The sequence below is a fragment of the Microcaecilia unicolor genome, chromosome 1 (assembly GCF_901765095.1).
Source record: "Microcaecilia unicolor chromosome 1, aMicUni1.1, whole genome shotgun sequence".
Classification (NCBI taxonomy): domain Eukaryota; kingdom Metazoa; phylum Chordata; class Amphibia; order Gymnophiona; family Siphonopidae; genus Microcaecilia; species Microcaecilia unicolor.
This window is the reverse complement of record NC_044031.1, coordinates 198,961,660-198,982,770: the sequence shown is the minus strand read 5'-3', so window position 1 is coordinate 198,982,770 and position 21,111 is coordinate 198,961,660. Positions and strand designations below refer to the sequence as shown.

Below are 21,111 nucleotides of genomic sequence, written 5' to 3'. Positions count from 1 at the left end.
GGAAGGTGCTTAATGCAGATAACCCGGTCCCACCTCCTATTAGTTCAATGATTGGAATTCATTAGAGCCCTGCTAGACTCCAGAGGGAATGGACAACATTAAAAGGGGTCTAAAAAAGTTAGCTAATGGTTTGACAGTTAAAATTTAGTTCAAAGTAGTGCAGTATGATTCATTTGTGGAGTAGAAATCCAAGGAAGCCGTATGTTCTAGGAGTTGAGAGGTTGATATGCACAGTCAGGGACAGGGATCTTGGGTGATAGTGTCTGAGGACCTGAAGGTGATGAAACTGTCTGACAAATCAGTGACTGTAGCTAGAAGTATGCTAGACCACATAGAGGCATAACCAGCAGAAGAAAGGTAGTGTTGATGCCCCTGTACAAGTCTTTTGGTGAGGCTCAGGTTTTTGGAGGTTGTATCTTTCAAAGGATGCAAAAAAGGCTTAAAGCAGTTCAGAGGAATGTGACAAAAATGGTATGGGGCTTGTGCCAAAAGATGTATAAGAAGAGACTGGAAGACCTGAATATGTATACCCTAGAGAAAAGGAAGGATAGGGAAGATATGATACCGATCAAATGTTTAAATACCTGAAAGGTATTAATATAGAAACATTTTTTTTCCAGCGAAGGGGAAATGGTAAAATAGAAGACCTGAATCGAGGTTACAGGGTGGTACACTTAGGAATAATGCAAAATAAAAAAGGTGGGAATATGAGCCAGGCTGTCCAAAGAATGGAACCAAATTATGTTTAAAAAAACCAAAGTTTAATAATTTCCAAGTAAATGATGATATAAAAACACATAAAAAATGACTCGACACAACGTTGTGTTTCGGCCGAAGGGGCCTACATCAGGAGTCTATAAACATAAACAAACAATAAGTAAACAAATTAAGCATAAAAAATAAACAATAAAAAATAATGAAAATATACAGCTAAAATTATACTAAAAGAGGAACATATATAAATTATCAAAAAAATCAAGGAACCATATAAATGCAACAAATAATAATGCAAAAAATAATGCAAAAAATAATGCAAAAAATAAAGCAAAAAATAAAATACTATTAGCAAAAAAAGCCAATAGGGATCTATTGAGTTCTCCACCTTTTGTGGATTCTCTTTAGACACTTAGGAATAATGTCAGGAAATTTTTTTGTTCACGGAGAGGATGGTCGATGCCTGGACTGCCCTCCCAAGGGACGTGGTGGGGACAAAAATGGTGACGGAATTCAAGAAAGTGTGGATGAACACAGAGGATCCCTAATTAGAAAATGGATGGTATAAAAAGCAAAACTTAAATGAGTGCATGTGTGTTGATGTGTCGAGTGGTGCTTAGATGGTGACTCGTCTATGAAGAACTAAGACCAGTGCTGGGCAGACTTCTGCGTTCTGTGTTTGTATATGGCAGACAGTTTAGGATGGGCTGGAGAGGGTTTCAATGGCAACTCCAGTAGTTGGCATGTGAGACCAGTTCCGGGTGGACGTTTACGGTCTGTTTTCCATATATGACAAGACAGATTGAGATAGGCTGGAGTGAGCTTTGATGGCAAGTCCAGTAGTTGGAATGTAAGGACAGTGCTGAGCAGACTTCTATGGGTCAATGTCCCACAAATGACAGAGAGACCAGGATCAAGTATTTTATACCACATTCATTTGTTAAATCATGAATTGATAACAAGTGTACTTAGACCCACATACCTGGAGGGCAAAGAAAATAGTCTGGCAGACTGTGCAGGGTGATGCAACAACACAACTGGTCTCAGTATGGGCATTTCACGGAAGATCTTCCAAGAGTGGGGCACCCCCTCGATGAATCTTTGCCACTCATTTCAACAGCAAAGTCCCTCAGTACTGTTCCTGACTCAGGTCACATGGCAAGCTGGGTCAGGTGCCTTCCTCCTTCACTGGAGGACAGGCCTTCTGTATGCATATCCTTCTATCCCTCTGGTAGGAAAGATTCTGCTGAATCTGAAGCAGGACCAAGGCATTGCGCCTTACTGGCATAGCCAGATATAGTTCCCTCTTCTTCTGCAAGAAAAGAACTTTGGAGATTGGAGTGTTTTCAGACTCTCATCGCGCAGAACGAGGGGGTCTCTTCTTCATCCCAACCCACAATCTCTGGCCCGCCTGGCTTGGATGTTGAGAGATGTTGAGAGTATAGAATTTGCATCCCTTCAACTGCCTTATGGTGTTTCCAAGGTCCTGATGTCCTTCAGGAAAGATTCCAATAAGAAGTGTTATACTTTTAAATGGAAGAGATTTACCATCTGGTGTGTGAGGACAAGGCCCGAGATTCTTTCTCTTGTCCTACACACAAACTGCTCGAGTACCTTTTGCACCTCTCTGAGCGCAGTTGGCATCATTCTGTAGAGGGCAAGCCCCTCTCTGTTCAGCCTCTAGTTGTTTACTTTATGCGAGATTTGCATTTGACAGAGCCCCCAATGTAAGCTCCATCCGTGTCATGGGACCTCAACGTTCTCTCCCAACTGATGAAAGCTCCTTTTGAGCCAGTTGTCATCTGAAGTACCTGACCTGGAAGGTCTTGTTTTTGGTGGCAGTCAATCTCGCAGGGTCAGGGTCAGTGAGCTTCAGTCCCTAGTAACTAATCCACTTTACACAAAGTTTCATCATAACAGAGTAGTTTTCTGTACACATCCTAAGTTCCTTTCTAAGCTAGTGTCAGCATTCCATCTTGATCAGTTGACTGCCCTTCCAACATTCTTCCTGAAACCTCGTGCTTATCCTGGTGAAAGCGCACTGCACATTTTAGATTGCAAGTGAGTCCATAGCCTACTATCTGGAGCAGATTAAAGCCCATATTCTCCAAGGACAAGCAGGCTAATATTCTCACGTGGGTGACGTTGCCTGGTGGTGAGCATTAGCAATCTCTAAATATCTTTAAGAGCACACACACTGTCCCTACCACACATGCGCAAGTGCCCTCCCATCCGTCACTAAAGCACAGGATCAACCATTTTCTTCCATCCACCGAGGAGTGGATACATTTCTGTCACGCTCCTCACAGCAACTGGTGTGTTAGTTTTTTTTTTGAGTGATTTGTGCCTCTTTTGATTTTTCTGCATGATATTTGTGTTTTATTAAAAAAAACACACACACTTTTTTTTTTCCTTTTCCCCACCTTTTCTTTTCTGTGTTTGGTATCTTCGAGACTGAATCGAAAGGGCTTAGTGCCCTCTTGTCTCTGAAGTGTTGTTTATTTTGGCGCCTTAGAGTTTTTTTTTATTTAGCCACCAGTGGTTTTCACCACTGTGACTGGTGCAACCAAACTGTTTCAGGCAACGTATGCATTTTTTTGTGTATGCAGTATCTAGGGCCTGATCATCTCCCCTTTGCCTGTGTTCTTTGTCTTCATATGAAGACACGAATTCAACTGGCCAGAGCCGCGCAGAGGCAAAAACTCTAGCAGAGCATAGCCACTGTGCAAGGTGTCATTCCAGACGACCTGCCGGTCCACATTGCCCTCCGAGGGTGCAAACATGTAGTTTTTGGCATGAGCCAGTGCTTGCAGAGGAACTCGCTGCTCCTATATCGAACCATGCAGTCCAGCTCGTTCCAGTGCAAGAAAAGGGCTTGGTTTCCACTCCAAGTACTTTCTTGTACCAAAGGAAACTGGCAGATTACGTTCTCTTCGGGACCTAAGGGCTCTGAACAAGTATCTAGTCAAACATTCAGAATGGCTTCTTTGGGTTCTCTTCTCCATATGTTTCAAGAACGCAATTGGCTACGTTCTCTAGACTTAGCAGATGCTTATATTCATATTTTAATATTTCATGCACACAAGAAAGATCTTTGCTTCTTCTAGGGACTCAGCACTACCAATTCCAGGTGCTGCTATTTGGTCTGGCATTGGCTTCCAGGGTTTTCATCAAGTGTCTTGCATCACTGCGCAGACTGGGGATCCATGTCTTCCCTGATCTGGAAAGCATGTGGGATAGGGCTAAGCAGTCAATGCCGTGGACTATTCGACTGCTGGAGCTTCCCAGCTTAGTCTTGCCCTACCCCATATCTCATCTGCTTCATGTTCAATAGTTAGAGTTCATTGGAGTCCTGTTGGACACATGAGAGGTGAAAGCTTTTCTCCAGCAAGTCACTGCTCGGCAGATGCTGTGCCTCTTGGGTCACATGGACTCTTCCATTCTTGTGACTCCCAGAGTGCATCTTCATATGCAAGCCGCTCAGTTGACCTTACTTTCCCAATGGTCTCGAGCCACAGGGAACCTGGTTGATCTCATCTGTGTGACACACGATTTAGTCTAGTCCCTGCTTTGCTGTGCCACTTAGGGTGGGGATTCACATGGGAAGTTACTCGGGAGGCTTGGACAGCCCAGGAATCCTTGCTTCAGATCAATCTCCTGGAGCTATGGACAATCTGGAATGCTCTGCAGCTTTTCAAGGATTGTTTGGCCAACCAATTTTTTCTCATTTAAATGGACAACCAGCTTGCCATGTACTACACCAACAAACAAGGGGGCACGGGATCTCCCCCTCTTTGCCAGGAACCTGTGCTAGTGTGGCACTGCACATCCAGACATGGAATGCTTCTCAACGCCACTTCTTTAATGGGCAAATTCAACACTTTTGCTGATGGGTTGAGTAGGGTTCTGTGACCCCACGAGTGGTCTTTTAGCATGTCTATTGCCTGCGGGATCTTCCAGAAGTGGGGCACACCCTCAATCAGTCTTTTTGCTAGTCATTTCAACCACAAAGTTCCCCTGTTTTGCTCCAGGCTTCCAGCTCACGATAGACTAGAGTTGGATGTCTTTCTTCTTCATTGGGGAACTGGTCTTCTGTATGCGCATCCTCCCATTACTTTAGTGGGAAGGACTCTCCTGCAATTCAAGCAAGACTGTGGATCCATGATCCTGGTCGTCCCTTATTGGCCCAGGCAGATCTGGTTCCCCTTTCTTCTGGAATTGTCCTCAGAAGAACCGAGGAGACTCGAATGTTTCCCAACCTTCATAACATAGAACGAGGGGTCCCTTCTACATACCAGTCTTTGGTTCTCACAGCTTGGATGTTCAGAGCTTACAGTTTGCTTTCTTTCGCCATGCTGAAGGTGTTTTCAGTGTTTTGCTAGCTTCCAGAAAAGATTCCACCAAGAGGTGTTATTTCAAATGATACAGGTTTTCGGGCAGGTCCCCCTAAGTTCTGTTTCTCACCCTTCACCATCCCTCCTTGGAATACCTCCACTTTTCTGAGTCAGGTCTCAAGACAACTCTGTCAGGGTTCATCTCAGTGCAGTCAGAGCTCATCAGAAGCGTGTTGACTGCAAGCCTCTCTCTGCACAGCCCTTAGTGACGGTTCATGCAGGGTCTGTTGTTAACAAAGCCCCCTCGAATCTCCACCTGTGACCTCAGATCTCAATGTCCTCACCCAGCTGATGAAACCTCCTTTTCAGCTGCTTGTTTCTTTCCAAAGTATTTGGCCTGGAAGGTCATCTTTTTAGTGGCTATAACGTCAGCTTGTACAGTCAGTGAGTTTCAGGCCTTGGTGGTGCCTGCACCCTATGCTAGTTTCACCACAACTGGGTGGTTCTTCCTACCCATCCTAAATTCTTCCCTAAGTTTGTATTGGATTTTCTTATCAACCAGTCCATTGTTCTACTAATATTTTTTCTCTAGGCCTCATGCCCATCCTGGTGAGAGCGCACTGCACACATTGGTCTGCAGGTGAGCACTGGCTTTCTATTGGGAACGGACTAAGTCTTATAGGCAGTCCTCTCAACTTTTTGTATCTTTGATCCTAACAGGATGGGAGTAGCCCTTGGGAAATGTACTATTTCCAATTGGCTGTCAAATTTCATATCCTTAGTAAGCCTGGTAGCTAGGGATTCCCCACGTGAGAATATTAGCCTGCTTGTTCTCAGAGAAAGCGAAGATACCTGTAGTAGGTATTCTCTGAGGACAGCAGACTATATATTCTCACATAACTGTCCCCCCCCCCCCCCCCCCAGGAGTTGTCTCCTCTTTTTCAAGCTAAAGTATTGAACTGTTGATCTTACGCTCTAGTGGTGGCCAGGAGGGCTCTCGTGCATCTATGGTGGGGACGCTGTGCGTGCTCTTAAAGACATTAGGAGCTTGTTATTGCTCCGCACTGGGCGACACTGGTGACGTCAGCCACATGTGAGAATATATAGCCTGCTGTCCTCTGAGAATACCTGCTATACAGGTAAGTATCTTCGCTGACAGTCCACCTAGCTTTTTGTTTTTGTTCTGACTTTGGAGGGCCATGTCATGGCTCACGATGTTGGAGCCATGGCTGTGTCGGTATCCACTGAGTTCAGCCTCCATGGAGAAGATTTGCAGAGCTGCGACATGGTCTTCAGTCCAAACGTTTACATCTCACTACTGCCTTGAGCAGAATTCCCAATGCAACAGCCAGTTTGGTCAGACAGTTCTGCAGAATTTGGAGTCTAAAATCCAACTCCACCCTCCTGGGCTCATTCACTTCTGTTCAGGCTGTACCTTCATAACAGGAAATTCTTATGTTTAGTAGTGTTACACAGGCACGGCCAACCAGAACCAAGTCCTTATTGACCATTGCCTGTTGTTTTGGTGAGCCTGGTAGCTAGGGATTCCCATCTCTGGTGAATTGATGTCCAATAGCAGGTGTTGTAGGACAGTAACACACAGATTACCACATCCCTCCTACCTCTACTAGGAGTTAATTTATGCTTTTTATCCAGCTGCAAGTACCGCACGAACCAGGCAGGTGAGAAGGCTTGTGCAGTCAGGTCTGCCAAAAGTTTCTAGAAGATTTAGAACACTGAGTAGCATCTGCACCAGGGCTGCGTCAGTGATTTCGTCATCTGTGGAAATTTGTGTCCTGTCGTCGGAGAACATTTGCTACAGGTGAATAACTTTGCTTTAATGGAACTATTGCACAAAAGGATAGAGTAATTGGCATGTAAAATACACCCAAAAGACCAAATCCTTAATTGCTCGTGATGTTTATCAAAACAAATCATTGTCATTCTGGGGTTTTTTTTTTTTTGGGGGGGGGGGGGGGGGGGAGGGGGTTTACATGGCTTGTAGTGCTGAATCTTTATTCCAGCTCAGGGCAGGAGTGAAAATTCCAGCACAAGAGCAAACGGTCATAGCATTATTTTACCTCAATGATGCTTTTCAGACATCCTTCTGACCCCTCCAGTCCTGCGAGGACCAACCTGGCATCACAATGTGGTGCCAGTCATGCCTTCTCCCTGACCCTCTCTCCTCAAGTTGAGAAGCAAGGATGATGGCCAGTTGCCTCCGGCACCACTATTTTGATAAATGATGGCAGCTGTCCCAGTGGTGTGTCAGGATGCAGAGTTAGGCTTGGTTTGCCAAATAAGAGAAACACGTCCCTTATTTTCCACACTGACCCTAGCAGTACATTAAGATGCACTGCTAGGGGTCAGGAACTGCTGTTTTTCAAGGTTGTGCCAGGGCAAAGAGGATAGTACTGGAAACCTCCCCTGGACCAAGTAAGAATTATTGGTCCACTGAGTGGGAGGAGCATTTGTATACTACAGCATAGTAGGTTCGGTGGTCAAGGACCTCCCTGTGCTGGACCATATAGCCTCAGGATGGGTGGGAAGGGTATGACTCTTATATTGAGTACTGTATGGAGAGAGGCTGACAGGAAAGGAGAAAGGAAAGAAAAGAAAAATCCACCCAGTGCAGAAAATGGCAACATATTGCAGCTTTTCCTGTCAGCAATTTTTTTTTTTTAATTTGAAATACTTTTTATTAAAGAAAGCATAGAAAAGACATAACATCTGGATAAACAAAGCTAAACACTGACATCATAGTCCATGTGGTTACAACTCAACCCCCCCCCCCCCCCAGAAGCCAGGGCTAGTAACGCTAGAAAACACGGGGGGGGGGGGGGGGGTTAAACACTGCAATGTGTATGCAATTATTTTACTATATTGGGAGTAAAGGTGTCCCCCCCCCCCCCCCCCCCATTTTTTAAACTTGTTTTACAACACTGTGTGCTGAAGCTGAATGCACTGTTCTAATGCATAACTTATTACATTAGTCTCTGTGTGGATATGTTCTAGATTAAAAATGAAGGCTTCATATCTACACAGAGACTTGCTTTGTTAAACTGGTCCATTTGTCAAGAGGAACAGTATTTACAAGTGTGTGTGCACATATGTATATCATAGGCACTTCTCGAACAGGATCACAGATGGACAAAATAGTTTGAATCTTTAGTTCAGAATTTACTACAGTCCAGTATCTTAGGATGGAAGTAAGCACACTGTGAGTGGACTGTATATCTGTAGATCTCCCTTAATTTTCTTAAGGTGTTTTGATGAAACCTGTAGAATCTGGAAATGCCACTCCAGAGGAAAACCATAGAAAGGATTTAATAACATATTTTGTAATGCCTGTTGACCAGTATAGTTTGTCAATACTATGGCTTAAGTCTATGTGTAAGTAGATTTTATCAATGGACCAAGATGAATCGGGTCATACTGAATTTATGCTTCCATGCTTTGCAAATATTTACAGATTTAAGCAGCAAGGAGTTAGAAATCTAAATATTACTGTTTGAAATCCATGTTGATTATTCCTTTAATCAAAATAGCAAGTATATGTTTTCAGTTTAGTAGTGTGGCCTGTTTAGTTGAGAGGTGATAATCCATGTTTAGGTGCCTTCAGGATTGCAATTAACTATTGTTATAGGGCTTTTTTTTTGGGGGGGGGGGGGTTAGATGCACTTATTTCATGTGTAATGGGTCCACATTGACGAGATTTATTGGATAGACTTTTGTTTTCTTAAAATCTATTAATGTTCTGTAAATCATGAAAATAATTACTCTGGGTATACTTTATTTTTTTAAGTTGAGCTGGGCCTGAATGAAGATGATGCATTTGCGAAAGGTCCTACACTAACCGTATACAAAGAATCCTTTGAATCCCAGTTCCTGGCTGACACAGAGCGGTTCTACACACGAGAAAGCACTGAATTCTTACAGCAGAACCCAGTCACAGAATACATGAAAAAGGTACTTTTAAAAAATGGTAGTAGTAAATAGAATCCAGTTATCTGCTGCAGTACATTATTTCAACAAATGTTGTTGTACATCTCAATTGCTAGCAAAATTCAAAATATATACTAACTATATGCAGCGAAATATGTAGCCACAAAGTATAATTACTGCGGAAGAGAAAAATTGCTGCCAACAGAAAGTATATAAATAATGCTGAATTTGCAAATAGGAGAAAAAAAAATCCCCTTTAGGAAGAGCATACATGGAGCGCAAAGTTTAAAAGGCCACTACCCCCCCCCCCCCCCCACCCCCAGTATAACATCTCTAAAACACGTCAATCCTAGTTTTTCCCAGCAGATAAATGTAACATTCTTCCTCCCTGCCCCAAAATTTGGTTCCCACCGTGTCGAAGCCAGTGAAGACATTCAATCTAATTGTCCCCATCTTTTCCTTATTGTTCCCTATCTTTTCCTTATTGTTCCCCATATTCCCATTAAGTGTTGTACCGGATAGCCAATTTAGATTTCCCCTTCTCCCAGTCTAAAATCAAACGCATTTGGGCCGCCAAATAATACTATTCAGTATTAGGTATCGGTCTCCCACGTAGTTCAGGAGCCCCCCACAGGACCCTTTCTGCCAAGCGGGGCCATTTGCCCCCCCCCCCCCCCCCCCAATAAAAATAAATTGAGAAAAGGACCCCTGCAATCACCGAAGCACCCGCTTCGGTATCTCTACAGGCAAAGATTGAAATAAAAACAGCAACCTAGGCAACACATTCATCTTCACCTCTGCAATGTGCCCCCACCATGATAGCCATAGCCCCTTCCACCTGGACAATTCTACCCGAATTTGATCTACTATCTTGCCATAGTTCAAACAAAAGACCCTACCCAGGTTCTTTGGGATTTGAATCCTTAAATAGAGAATACTATGAGGTGCTCATTTAAATGCAAAAGCAGTTCTCAATCTACCGTCCTCCAGTTGGGATAGAGAGATCCCCCAAATTTAACTTTTATCCGTGTTAACTTTCAGACCTTCAGACCTCTCAAATTCCTGAAATACCTCCAACACTATGGGTAATGTCAGACCGTGGTCTTTAATCTAAAGTAGCACATCATCCGTGAAAATGGCTATGCGATGCTCCCCCCCCCCCCCCAACCTTAATTCCCTGAATATCCAGGTGCTGACATATCAACTCTGCCAGGGGCTCTATATACAGCGCAAATAAAAGGGGTGATAGGGGACATCCCTGACTAGTCCCCCTTCCAGCTGGAAAAATGATGTATATCCTCCATTTAATATTAAGACACGCCTTTGGGGCCACACATAATGCCTCTATCCAGGTATCAAATTTAGATCCTAGACCATGTGATGCATCACCTCTTGCAAAAACTGCCAACTGACTCTGTCAAAAGCCTTCTCTGCGTCAATGGCCAACAGCGCGACACCCGGTGAAAAACTCTTGTGCTTCCTAAATCAAATGAAGAGTACGCCTAATATTATCACCTACCTGATGCCTTGGGATAAATCCTGATTGATCTATATGGACCAATTGCTGCAATACCCTGGCCAATCTGTTGGCTAACACCTTAGCCAGGATCTTTGCATCAACATTCACAAGAGAAATAGGTCTATAGTATCCACACACATTGGGATCCTTCCCCGGTTTCGGTAGGACTGTTACCCCTGCCTCAGACATAGAAGGTGGTAATCCATTGCCCTCCTGGACTCCATTACCCACCCTTACCAACAAATCCCCTAACTCCCCCCACAAAGCATTTGTAACCTTGCCGTAAATCCATCTAGCCCTGGGGCCTTACCATTTGAAAGTCTCCTTATAACCCCTTGTATCTTCCCAAGTCTGATGGGCTCTCCCAACTGCTATCTCTCTGCCTCATTAAGAGTTTCTAAAAGGATATGGTCCAAATATTGAGCTATCACTGTGACCGATGCCCTGTCTGATTCACGGTATAAACCCTGATAGTATTTCAGAAAGCATTTTTGAATATCGCAGTCTATATACTGCCAATAGCCCTTGTTATCCCTTATCTTCTGAATACTAAACCTCGCTCTCCAAGCCCGAAGATAGCGAGCTAACATTGCATTCAATTTGTTAGCAAATTCAGTGTTGCTGCCTAAGTTTAGTTCTCATAAAATCTACTTCCACCATCTGAAGTTGAGCCAATTCCCCTCTCACTTTTTTCAGTTCTTCCCAAATCTGTGGAGTAGGTGTCCTCTTATGTTGGTTTTCTAAGCGCAATAACCTAGTACGCAAACTTAGTGAATATTGCCCTTGTTCTCTCATCGTTCATGCACGCCATTTTATTAAGGTCCCCCGCACCACTGCTTTAAAAGCGTCCCATAAAATCCCATCAGATACTTCCCCATTATTGTTAAACTGACAAAATTCACATGTAGTATAACTAACCTCTTCCTGCACCCTCTTCTTCCCCAATAATGATTTGTTAATTCCCCCAAAACCCCGCCTCCCAGAATGACCTATACCATTAAGCTTAATCCACACTGGAGCATGATCTGAGATTTGTATATTACCAATATTGGGCCTCAGCCACCGTTGTGAGTCCACAACCCATCTATACAAGTATAAGTTTGAGTGGCATGGGAGTAAAAAGTGTAATTGCGTTGCACTCCATGTAGCAATCTCCAACAGTCTACTATTTCTAAAAGCTGTACAAACTGCAATAATGCTTTGCGATTGGGACCACTATAATGCCCACCACCAGTCGAGTGATCTAGGTGAGCATCAGGAGCCACATTGAAATCGCCTCCCATCACCACCTGTCCCCACACAAATCCCTGAAGCTTCCCCAGCAATACTTGATAAAATGATGGCTGACCCACATTCGGGGCATATAAATTAATCAGTGTAAGCTCCTGACCTTGTGTAGCCATGCGTAGCTTTTTGCAGGTACCACACAAGTCACGAAACTCCTTCTGTATATGATACCCGCAATTTTGCCTAAGTAAAATGGCCAGTCCCCCAGTCCGTTTAGCCCCTAACCCCTGATGGACCACCACCTCCCTGAAGGGCTTCCGATGCAACATATCAGCATCCTGCTGTCTTAAGCATGTTTCTTGCATGAATACCACATCCCACTTCAGTCTAGTCAGTTCCTTAAAAACCATACTACGCTTGCATGGATTATTCAGGCCATTTACATTCCAAGTCCCTACCACTAAAGATTCCCCCTTCCCACCCAAATTGCACAGAGAAGCAGACCCCTTATTAACCCCTTTTGTTGACTCCCTCCCCCCTCTGACCCCGACCCAAATCCCCTTCCCCTCCCCTCGTGTCTGCTGATCTCTTCCCCAACAGATCAGCCATCCCCCAGAGGAATAAGCTCACTCTCCAGGAGGCATATACCTCAACCAACTAAATTCCCGAGGCACCCCCAATACATACCACCTTGTGCCTCCTCCCCCACTCGCATCCTCCACTTCCCCCCTCCCCAAGTCGATCCATACCCACTCCCATGCATCTCACAACACTCATCACACCCTTATAAAAACCCATTTCAAGCGCAGAATAACCAATAAACTTTCAACACGCCCCATATTATCAAAAACATCCCCAACACACATTCATCCCTCCCCCACAAAAAAAAAACAAAACCACACATTGTTATGATGATAAATTGCAATGTTCAATTCGACCTTCAATTGTTCTGTGATATAGAGGACGCTCCTCAAGACACATGCTTGTAAGATTTCTTTCCTCTGCCAACAGCATGCTGCCATGCAGAGTCCGCTCTGGGTTCCACAAACGACCCAGCCTGATTAGCTAGTTCAGGGACCTCAATGCACCCCAGAGTCCGTATAGCTGTCCATGCTTCCTCCAGCGTCTTCACTTTCCTTGATTTGCCGACCACTGTAAGCCATACCGCAAACAGAAATAGCCGATGTTCTGTCTGTATATGTAGCTCTACTTGCTGCTCTTCTCCTGCTTGGTTTAACAAATAAGAGCAAAACTCTTGAATTACTGCCTCACAATTACTGAAGAGATCTGTTTCAGGAATCCCTTTAAATCTCAGGTTACACCTTCGAAATCTGTTTTCCAGATCTTCCATCTGTTCTTTCAACTGCTGAATTTCCAACTTATCCGTAGACACTGTTTCACGAAGTGTTCCAATATCCTCTTTAAGCACATCAAGCCCATCCTCCATCTCGCCTACTTGGGTGCCCAAATCTCCAATTTCAGCTTTAATATCCTTTAAAATGTCTTGCACATCCTTTCGGACCCTCGCCAGGTTAGCTTTCAATTCTTGGAACCAGCCCACACATCTGATTTAGTGAGCTCTCCAGTGTCTGTCGAAACCCCTCAAACCTGGCCCCGCTGGGTCTGGCTTTGATTTCTTGCCGTGTTCCCTCACGTATCTGAATCTTTTCAAGCTCTTCTTTGACGGCATGATGCTGCAACCTCTTCACCATCAATTTCAATGTTTCAGAGCTGAGCAGTGTCCCTGGAATTGCATTAATTTTCAATATCCCCAGCGGAGCTGCGCTTCTATGCTGCCATCCCAGACAGTGTTGCCACTTCCTCCCTCTATCAGTTATTTTTTGTGTAGTACATAATTTCAACAGGTATTTATCTCCAACATTAGGGCTTCTTTTACAAAACCATGCTAGTGATTCTTGCATGGCAAATGAGGAAGGCCATTTGTTTCCTATGGGCTTCCTCTCATTTGCTGCAACAGAATCACTTGCGCAGCTTTGTAAAAAGCCCTGAATATCAACGAGTCCACCTCTGTTGTGTCAAAGCAAAACTATATAGGTGGTGATGAGGCATATTTTCAAAGCACTTTGGGAGGCTAAGTTCCATAGGTTTCTATGGAACTTTGGGAGGCTAAGTGCTTTGAAAATGAGCTTGTATGTGTCTCCATACATGATTCTGTCTAATATTTTTCCAATATTCCCCTGTCCCCATCTTTTGTTTATGGTTTTGCTGTTTGCTTAAGTTTTCAACCACTACTATCTTTATAAAACCACTTCTGCTAACTTGTCATCAGTCGTTTAGGACTCTTGGTATTCTGCTGACCAGAGGAATCTAGTTAAATCTATAGAATTCTTTTTGGGAATAAAAATGCTTAGACAAATGCATCCATTATTCTCTCTTAAACTTGAACATACATGTAGGATTTCCTTTGCTTATTTTTGAGCTTATTGAGAGTACTTTCAATTTTTGCTAATTCTGTATCCTTGAAATTTTGAATGTTCTATTAGTAACATAGTAAATGATGGCAGGTAAATACCTGCATGATTCATCTAGAATGCCCATGTAAACACTGGTAATATAAACAGGGCAACTGCAATTCACCACCATTCTAACTACATATAAGCAGTTATATCTAATGCAGTCTTCCAGTACGACAACACCATGCCAGTAGTCTGAAGAACGGTTTTATTATGGCTGCAGCTAGTCACATACTTTATCAATACAATAATTATTTCAACAATCCAGCAATATTACCGAGTAACACATTTTACTTACTAACTTCAGTCTTAAGATGCATTCTCCTCCCCCATTAAGATACATAGCACTCACCCATATAGCATATGATATGAATGTAATATAAAATCTACATACTTGATCCTGATCTATGATTGCCATTCCTTTCCATAATTGATATTTTTTTCTGTTTTTATTGTAAACTGCTTTAATTTGCTTGCAACGGAAGCGGTATAGCAAGTTTAATAAACAACAAATGATTTTCGGGTCACAGACCATAGAAGTCTGCCCAGTACTGGCCTTACTTCAAAGTACTCTAAAAACTGCAGTACTGACTTGATATTTGTTAGAAACAGGATGTTATCCACATACAGAAATTTCCTGAATCCAGTTATCAGGATATCTAGGCTGCTCCTCTTCTCAACTTTAACTTCATCCAGTCATACAGTATTTGCCCAAACAAAACTGTTTTTACATTTATTCCATACTGGTGCACGGTCAGATCACAATACAAATTCAGTTTCTGACCTAAGCACACCTGTCTGAGTTTTATCCACAAAAATCTAAGATGCATCCACGAACACAGCAATTCTGTTATTATTCATTTTCCCCAATACATCAATGATCCCTAGATTTATCAAGAATTTAAAAGCTAAATGGTCCACCTTCCTGTAGTATGTCATGGAAGAATTATCCCATCCCATAGTATGTCATTTTAGTTAGCTTTTCTATTGATAATAACCAAAAGCTTCATTGAGACATTTTTATTAACTACAATTAGGGCTCCTGTGTAGCTTTTAACCTATAAAGACCAACCTACTTTTAACTCTTCTTACTCTTTTACCTATCTCTATGTTCCACCTTTGCTTTACCCTTCACTATCAATTATAATGTTCTATGTGTTGACATTGTAAGTAGTATACTATACCATACTTTGTATTCTTATTTGAATATTTTTACTGCTGTAATTCCTTATATGCCTGATCTATTCTTACTGTACACCACCTTCAGTGAATTCCTTCAGAAAGGTGGTAAATAAATCCTAATAAATAAATAAATGGAAGAATTATCCAATTGTGGGCAAACGGTTAAATTGAAATCCTCACCTATTGTGCAGATTCCAGCCTCCTTAGTTAATAAACAGTCCTCCACCAAAGAATAAAACTCTTCGGCTTTCATTGGGAGCATAAATGTAAGCTACGTTATAAGATCTTCCTTTTAATATCCATCTGGAGAGCCAAATAATGGCTCTGTAGATGAGAAATATGTTTCATTTTTGCCTGGAGATCTTTAGACAAGAGGATACCCATTTGAACTGGTTACATCACTTCCCGATTGTACCAATTTAACACAAGGATTTCTATTCTAAATTCTGCACCCCAACAAGACATTGAGAACAGATACATCCAACTAGGGGCAGGGAGCTCATGTAGATGGGTTTCACATTCAAGGTCAGTGGTCCTCCCAGGATATTGTTGCACATCCAGCTGCTGGAGCTTCAGGCAGTGTGGAATGCTATTTGGCTTTTAGAGATCAGCTATGAATTTAAATTATTCTCATTCAGATAGACAACCAGGTTGCATTATATCAACAAGCAGGGAAGCATGAAGTTTGCACCTCTTGTGTTGCGAAGTGCTCAGGTAGACCTGGGCATCCAAGCATATCATGATGCTCAGGGCCATTTTCCTGTCCAGGAAGAGCAACAGTCTGGCAGACAGGCTGAGCAGAATGATACGACCGCATGAGTGGTCACTCAGCACAGATAAAGCCTGGAAGATCTTCCGGGAATGCAGCACCACCTCGGTGGATCTCTTTGCCACTCATCTGAACAGAGTAGTCCCTTAGTACTGCTCCAGAATGAGTGTACATAGCAGACTATCCTTGGATGACTTCTTCCTTTATTGGAGGTCTATATGTGTATCCTCCCATACCTCTCCCAGTGAAAACTTTGCTAAAACTCAAGCAAAATAGAGGTTCCATGATTCTCATTATGCCTTATTTGCTGAGGCAGATATGGTTCCCTCTACTACTGGAGTTTGCCTTTAGAGATCAGGATACTGGACTTGTTTCCAATCCTCATCACCCATAATGAAGGGTCGCTTCTCCAGACCGGTATCCCCATGGCTTGGATATTGAGAGGTTGGTAAATGACTCTCCATGTGCTTGAGCAAGTCTCTCATGGTCTGGTTGCTTCTAGAAAAGATTCCACTAAAAGGTCATATTTTAAATGGAAGAGTTTTGCTGTCTGGTGTGAGGTTAGAGCCCAAGATCCTTTGTCCTGTCCTACACAAAAACTACTTGTGTACCTTCTATGCTTGTCAGAGTCTGGCCTCAAGACTGTTTCTGTTAGGGTTCTTCTCGGTTCAATTGGCACTTAAACATCAGCATGTAAAAGGTAAGCCACTCTCTGTACAGCCTCTAGTTGTTCAATTCACGAAAGGTTTGCTATTACTGAAGCCCCCAATCAAACCTCCCACAGTGTCATGGGATCTCAGTATTCTCACCCAGCTGATGAAAGTTCCATTTGAGCCACTGTATACCTGTCACCTAAGTTTTTGATCTGTAAGTTTTTATTCTTGGTGGTGGTCAGTGAGCTTCAGGCCATAGTAGCTGATCATCTTAAAAAAGATTTCATCACAACAGAAGTAGTTCTCCATATGCATCCAAAGTTCCTTCCTAAGGTTGTGTCGAAGTTCTATCTTAAGTCAAATGTTCTGCCAACATTTTTTGCAAAGCCCTATTTCCATCCCAGTGAAAGCACACTGCATACAAGAGAACATTATCCTTCTGTCTGGAGCAGACTAAAGCCCACAGAAAGTCCACCAAGCTTTTTGTTTCTTTTGACCCTAACAGAATGTGGACAGCCATGGGTAAACACTATCCAGTTGGCTAGCAAACTGCATCTCCTTTATGCCCAAGCCAGGCTGACTCTTGAGTGTCATTTCACAGCTCGTAATTCAAGAGCAATGGATGCACTGGTAGCCCACTTGAGGTCTGATCTCAGTAGAGGAGATTTGCAAAGTTGCAGTGTGGTCATCAGTCCACACATTCACAACTCACTACTGTTTAGAGCAAGACTACCAACACGACAGTTGGTTTGATCGATCAGTCCTTCAGAATTTATTTGGGGTCTAGAATCCAACTGTATCCTCCAAGCACATTTTGTTTCAGGCTGATAAAAAAAATGTAACTTTATAAATTAAAAAAAATAAAAAAAGTTCTAGGTTCATCCTGTTGCAGGCCTTGGTATTCCCCCCTCCCCCCCCCCCCCCCCCCCCCCCCCCCCCCATTTTTTGTTTTGGTCAGCCTTGTAGCTAGGAGTTCCCACATATTTATTTATTTTATAGCATTTATATCCCACATTTTCCCACCCAAGGGCAGGCTCAATGTGGCTTACAGAAATTTTGAAAAGTCATACATCAATTCTACAACAAACAGTCAACGGCAATGTAGTGAAAGAGGCTAGAGAGTAAGAGCAGAGGTGGGGAAATGTGGAAAGAGAAATTGAATTCAATAGGCAGTGGTGCAGGGCGGGTCAGGAGCGTAAGCTTTTCCGAATAAGAAGGTCTTAAGGTATTTTTTTGAAGGTCGGATGATCAGGGGTAATTTTCACAAATTTAGGTAGACCATTCCACAGTTGTGCTCTAATATAGGAAAAGGTGGAGGCATAGGTGGTTTTATACTTGAGGCCTCTGTAGATGGGGTAATGCAGATTTAAGTACAAGCGAGCTGATCTGAGAGTTTCAAGGTGGTAAGCTGACAAAGGTGATATATTGTCCTGCTTGTCCTTGGAGAAAGCGAAGTTACCTGTAGTAGGTGTTTCCTAAGACAGCAGGACACACATTCCCACATACACACCCTCCTTCCCTAGGAGTTGTATTTTGTTAGCTGTTGCAGTAGATTGGCTGGTCCTGCATGGCAGGCAGGAGAACACGTGTGTGGTGTGCAGTTTCAGAAGCTGGGAAGTTTTCATGGGATGTCTGGATGATGTCACCTACATGTGAGAATGTGTCCTGTTGTCCTCTGAGAACACCTGCTACAGGTGAATGGCTTTGCTTTCTTGTCAGTCTTCTAGTTTTTTTTTTTTTTTCAAGGTCTCCTTTCTATTTTTTTTCTCTCCTATAGTTATCGTCTATTCCTCCACTACATGTCTCTGACATTGATGTTTTCTTTTCACCCTTTATTTCTCCATTTTTCTATTCTCTGCTTCTGTATTTATATCTATTTTACCCCTCATTTTCTGTTTTTTCACCTTTTTTTCTCTTCATACCTTACCAGCTTTCTTTATCCCAGTCTTGCTCCTTTTTAGAGCTCCCATTGTCCTCATCTTACTTTCCCCAACCTTCTATAACTTCTGTGTATATTTCACCTTCATTATCACTCTATACTTAACCCCTTAGCACTCATTTATCTTCCTCTGCCTTTTATCTCCCCACCAGCTCCAGTTCCTTCCCTGTCACCTATCTTATTTATTTATTGATTGTGAATATTTATATCCCACATATTCCCACCAAGGCAGGCTCCATTCAGCCTCTCATTATCCATGTTTCACCATCTCCTTTGCCCCTCTTTCACCCCCTTTAGAGACCTATTTTCCTCCAGGATACAAAGTCAACCACTGGACCAGAACAGGAAAAAAGAGGAGGAGGCATAGCCCTAATCTACAAGGACCACTTCACCTCAGAAACCACTGTGGAATCACTAACAGCACAACTTGAAATCGTCGCTATCATACTACAAAGCAAGTCCCTCTTAGCACACCTGACCTGCATGATATTATAATGATCCCCAGGAAATTGGAAAGAAGCCCAGACAACACTCATGGACTTTATATCAAATACATGCCTTGCGAATCCGAATGTAGTGATCATAAGAGATATAAACCTACACCTAGAAGACACAAACTCCAACGACAGATGGAAATGCAAAGAGTTTCTTCAACTGTGGGACTTCCACTGGCCACAAGTAAGCTCAACACATGTAAAAGGTCATGCACTAGATCTACTAACATACAAAGTATCCAAAGACCGAAAATACTTGATAACACACCATGATCTGACCACTTTAAACTAACTATGACCTTATGTTTGAAGAAACAAGGCCCTCCCCCTACACAAGAACATTCATTATACAAAACAAAAGGTAAAGTAGACCCCACAGCATTCTGGCAAGCAATATACGATAATTGGATGCCACAAACCAGATTCGCTGGCTTCATCACTGAATGGGACGGAAGATGTAGCGAGGTCCTAAACAAAATAGCACCCATATGAACCAAAAACGCACAAAAATGCAACACAATACCCTGGTTCAACAAAGAACTAAAAATACTAAAAATGCAATCCAGAAGAGTAGAACGAAACTGGAGAAAAAACAAAAATGAACAAACACTAAAAGCTTAGAAAGAAAAAAAATGCAAATATAAAATAAGACAAACCAAAAGAAAATTCTATAAAGAACAAATAGGCCCAGACTACAAAGATGCGAAGAAACTATACAAACTAGTGAACAACTTACTCAACACCAAAACAGTAACAACACTGAACGCAAACCTACCACCTGCAGATAAACTAGCCAGATACTTCGAAGATAAAATTACCAACCTACGCAACAATCTGCATCAGGGAAACACTAATCTGGAAACCTTCATAAATGAACTAGGTCCGAACCCAGGGAAATATCCGGCGGACTGTATCTGGAACAACTTTACACATCTACCCATTGAAACAGTGACCAAAGCAATTAGAAATTCTGATTGCCAACTAGATACTTTTGTTGCTGATCTCATTCTTAGTTCTAAATTTGTCTTTTTTTTTTTTTTTTTTGTTACCCTACTGTATATTTACTTCATATTTCCCTCCCCCTTACACTTAACGCCCTAACTCTCATGTACAGCTTGGTCCCATCTACTCTCATATACCGCTCGCCTCCTCCCTCACACATACATCTTCTTCCTTCCTTTTTCTTTTACTCCATTCCTTCCTCATCTGTTTTACTATTCTGTTTCTCAGTTATCCCTCTTCTTCACCTCTCCCATCTATTATTTCCTTATCCCTTTCTCTATCAAGCCAGCGTTCCTTCCAAACTGTCATGAGCAACGCTAGACATGGGATCATAGACGTTGCAGTACTTGTCTGATGGTTGCCTCAATCCCTGGGCACTTACATTGCAGAACAGGAGGCACCAATCCTCAAAAGTGTTTCTCCTAGATTTATGTCTTCCTGCCTGCCAGTTCTATTTAAACTTACCCGGAACAGAGAAAGCAACCTGCTTCGCTATGCTCCAAGGATTTTTCACAGTTCCTGTATAATTCTCTGAGTGGCTTGTTTGTTCCCATTGGGATATAACTATGGCCACCTATGTCCTTCAGTTTCCTGGCTAGGCAATCTGCTTTCTCTGTTTTGTCACCAGATTTTAGAATTTGCATTTTCATTTCATGTTGCTTACATTTATTCATGATTTTGACATCCGATTACACATTCAGCCACTTCATAGAACCTTTCAGAGCAGGAAATAATCATTAGCACCAAATCTGGTTTCCTCATGGACTGAAATACCATGCTGGCTTGGCTCTCCAAAATTTTCTGATGAAACTGTGGTTCACTCCTGCAAGTATCCTCCTCGTAACCTTCAAAACCCTCA

At 42.6% G+C, this 21,111-nt stretch overlaps 1 protein-coding gene across 1 annotated transcript in view; it reads left to right on the top strand.

Moving 5' to 3' along the window:
- The window catches only part of CUL1 (cullin 1), a 331,942-nt gene that overhangs the window by 165,128 nt on the left and 145,703 nt on the right, over window positions 1–21,111 (top strand). The window contains exon 7 of the mRNA XM_030203694.1: window positions 8,854–9,017. Coding sequence (XP_030059554.1) covers window positions 8,854–9,017 — 164 coding nt within the window. The remainder of the gene's footprint in view (window positions 1–8,853; window positions 9,018–21,111) is intronic.